This window comes from Myotis daubentonii, chromosome 13, assembly GCF_963259705.1.
Source record: "Myotis daubentonii chromosome 13, mMyoDau2.1, whole genome shotgun sequence".
Taxonomy (NCBI): Eukaryota; Metazoa; Chordata; class Mammalia; order Chiroptera; family Vespertilionidae; genus Myotis; species Myotis daubentonii.
The window spans coordinates 52,726,157-52,729,532 of record NC_081852.1 but is presented as its reverse complement, the minus strand read 5'-3'; the positions used below and the strand labels follow the sequence as shown (position 1 = coordinate 52,729,532).

The 3,376-nt window shown below is 69.9% G+C and overlaps 1 protein-coding gene across 1 annotated transcript; it reads right to left on the bottom strand.

Annotated features, from left to right (window-relative positions):
* Window positions 1–448: 448 nt before the first annotated feature.
* Window positions 449–2,932, bottom strand: ADRA2A (adrenoceptor alpha 2A). The gene is made up of 2 exons (XM_059661375.1): window positions 2,411–2,932; window positions 449–2,326 (listed from the first exon to the last, which is right to left on the bottom strand). Exon 2 carries the CDS (start codon window positions 1,973–1,975, stop codon window positions 590–592), a length of 1,386 nt encoding a protein of 461 aa, XP_059517358.1. The 5' UTR covers window positions 1,976–2,326; window positions 2,411–2,932; the 3' UTR covers window positions 449–589.
* Window positions 2,933–3,376: the final 444 nt, after the last annotated feature.

Genomic DNA, 3,376 nt, shown 5'->3' with positions numbered 1-3,376 from the left:
GGCATCTCCCACAGCCAGGATTCCAGCAACAAAAGCCAAGCGACATTAGGGACCCCCGCCCCCGCCCCGCAGGTTCTTTCAAAAAATAGTGTCTATTTACAGGGGAGGGTGGGAGGGCGGGCCGGGCTGCCCTGAGCTGTGTGTAAAAACAGAGATGGGGGGAGGGGAGAGCCATGTGCCAAGGCCAGGTAACCGCTTGGAGAGCCATGTCCTCTGGGCTTCAGCGATGGCTCTGGACTGCTCTGTCTGGACTCAGGGGAGGGGACAATACCTTCAGGAAACAATACTGATCAGGGGCGGCCCACGGACCCTGGAAGATGGCTCCGAGTGCGGAGCGGCCCTAACAATGATGGGGGAAGGTGGGGCGGGGGAGGCGTGTGGCCCTCGCGGCCAGTATTCTTCCCCCGGTAGGGAGAGCAGATGTTCAACGGAGGCCGCAGAGCAGCCCCCAGGCTGGGGCGCGTGGCGCCGGCAGGCCGGGTGGTCAGCGCGCCGGGACCCGGCAGACGCGCCCTCGGATGCGCCGCCTGCGGTCCGCGCGAGTCCTCCGCGGGGGCCGGGGGCCGGGGGCCGGGGGCGGGCTCCGCGCTCACACGATGCGCTTTCTGTCCCCGCGGCAGAGGATCTTCTTGAAGGCGCGGCGGAAGTCGTGGTTGAAGATGGTGTAGATGACCGGGTTCAGCGAGCTGTTGCAGTAGCCGAACCAGAAGAAGAATTTGAAGAGCGTGCGCGGCACGTCGCAGCCGACGGCCGTGAGCGTGTAGGTGAAGAAGAAGGGGAACCAGCACACCACGAACACGCCGATGACCACGGCCAGCACGAAGGTGAAGCGCTTCTCGCGGTTCTGCCGCCCGCGCCAGCGCGACGCCTTGGCGCCCCCGCCGCGCTCCTCCTCGGGGCCGGTCCCCAGCGCCCCGGGCCCCGCGCCCTGCCCGCGCCGCGGCAGGCTGTCCCCGGGCTTGGCCGGGTTCTCCCGGGTGTGGCCCTTGGAGCGGCTGCCGCGCTCGGACCGGCGGGACCCCGGGGCCCTCTCCCCGTGCTCGGACGACGAGCTCTCCTCCAGGTCCAGCACGTCGGTGTCGCGCGGCCCGGCCGGCGCGGGCTCCCCGGGGGCTCCGTTGAGCTGGGCGGGCAGCGGCTCGGCCTCGGCGCCCCCGGGGCCCAGGCCGCGCTCGGGGCCCAGGCCGTTGGGCCGGCGCTCGGCGCCCCCCGGCGGCGCGTGGTCCGGGCCCCGGCGGCTGGGCGGCACGCGGGTGCGGCGCTTGGCGATCTGGTAGATGCGCACGTAGACCAGGATCATGATGAGGCAGGGCGCGAAGAAGGAGCCGATGCACGACGCGATGACGTACCACTTCTGGTCGTTGATCTCGCAGCGCGGCTCGTCCTGCTGCTGGCCGCCGCCGCCCTTCTTCTCGATGGAGATGAGCGGCGGGAAGGAGATGACGGCCGAGATGACCCACACGGTGACGATGATGGCCTTGATGCGGCGCGGCGTGCGCTTCAGGTTGTACTCGATGGCCTGCGTGATGGACCAGTAGCGGTCCAGGCTGATGGCGCACAGGTGCACGATGGACGAGGTGCAGAAGAGCACGTCGAGCGCCAGGTAGATCTCGCACCACACCTTGCCGAAGTACCAGTAGCCCATGACCTCGTTGGCCAGCGAGAAAGGGATGACGAGCGTGGCCACCAGGATGTCGGCCGAGGCCAGCGACACCAGGAAGAGGTTCTGGGGCGCCTTGAGCGCGCGGCTGGTGAACACGGCGATGATGACCAGCACGTTGCCGAACACGGTGAGCAGCATGAGCAGCCCGGCCAGGCACACGAGTGTCAACGTCACCTGCAAAGAGTAGGGGACGGCCCAGGCGCCGCCCCCCGGCGCCTCGGTCCCGTTCCAGCTCGCATTGCCGGCGTCCGGCTGCAGGGAGCCCATGGGCCCGAAGCTGCCCTCGGCCAGCGGCTGCTCCTGGCGGAACATGAACGCGGGTGCCCGCTCGCCTGAGCCTGGTGCCAGCAGCCTTCCGGCTCGGAGCCCGTGGGTCCTCCTCTTCCTCCCGCGGCCCGCTCGCCCCGCGGCGCCTCACATGGGGTGGGGACCGCGGGGACGTCCAGCTGGAGCTGGAGAGCCGCTAGCGGCCCATTGGGCCCTGCTCCAGCGAACGGCGCCCCTGTCCGTGCTTCGGGCGCCCGGGGTGGGCGCCTGCTGGCTCCCAGCTCCTACCAGCAGCCAACTTTTATTTCTAGGCGGCGGGAGACAGTAGGTCGAGCCGATGGGGGAAGAGATTTATTCTTCGCGGAGAGAGAACAAAAATCACCGCTGGCCTGGTAACTTGGAGAGATAACAGGAAATTTAAAATACATGTATATATCTATAGCTTGACTCTTGAGCCCGAGCAAAAGCGAGAGGTCTTACCGTGAGCGGGGCCCGCCCCCACCCCGGGAGGCAGCCAAGGGGTGCTGATGCGGGCTTTGGGTCCTCCGTCCGTCTCCTTACATCCCCGAAGCGATCACCGGCTCTCCTGCTTCCCCCAGACGCGGCGGGGCCGGCGGGGCCAGGGCTGGGGCCCGGGCGCGGACTCTGCCGTCTCTCGGTGCGCCGCGCGACTTCCAAAGTTGCGTGCCCTGCTGGGGCCGGGGCGCAGCGCGCGGAGCTCGGGGGCGGCGGCGGCGGGCGAGAGGTGTGGGGGCCGCATGAAGGCGCCCCCGTGCTCAGGCGGTCCCGGGCGGGAGGGCAATGGACCCTCCAGGAGCCGCGGTCTAGGCAGAGGGTCTTTGGGGCGTCGGCCTGGCGCGCTGCGAGCGCGGAGCGCGGCCGGACTCGCCGGTCCGGAGGCAGCGTGGATCGAGGCGGGAGCGCGGGGCCGGGGGAGAAGGCGCTGGGGTGGCCGGGCAGCGGCGCGCCGGCTGCAGGGCGTCTGCACGGAAGCCGAGCTGCTGCTGCTCGCCGCGCTGGCGGTGGACTGGTTTTATAGCCCCGGGATCAGGCCGGCGTTGCTGAGCAGCCGTCGTCAGCCCCCACGTGGGAAGCGGACCCTCCCCCGCCCCTTGCGCCTCCCCTCCGCGGGTCCAGAGCCGGTGCCCCGCGCCTGACCCAGGGGAGCCCTGCCTCCGCAGCGGGACCTGCCCTTTGGAGAGGTGGGTGCCCTGAGCCAGGGGGTTAAGAGCGTGCCCCGGGAGCGTGGAGCGGCCCCTGCTGGGAATTGGCAGAGCAGCTACGGCCAGCCCAGCAGAAAGCAGCGGGCACCCGGGAGTGTCCCCATCGAGCTGCGTCCTGGGAGGAAGGGGGTTGGAGACCCGTGACCCGAATCTGGACAAGCGGCCACCGGTACGGGTTGCATCCGGAGCAGTCCCGCCCTGGGCCGGGCTGCCCTCTACCGTA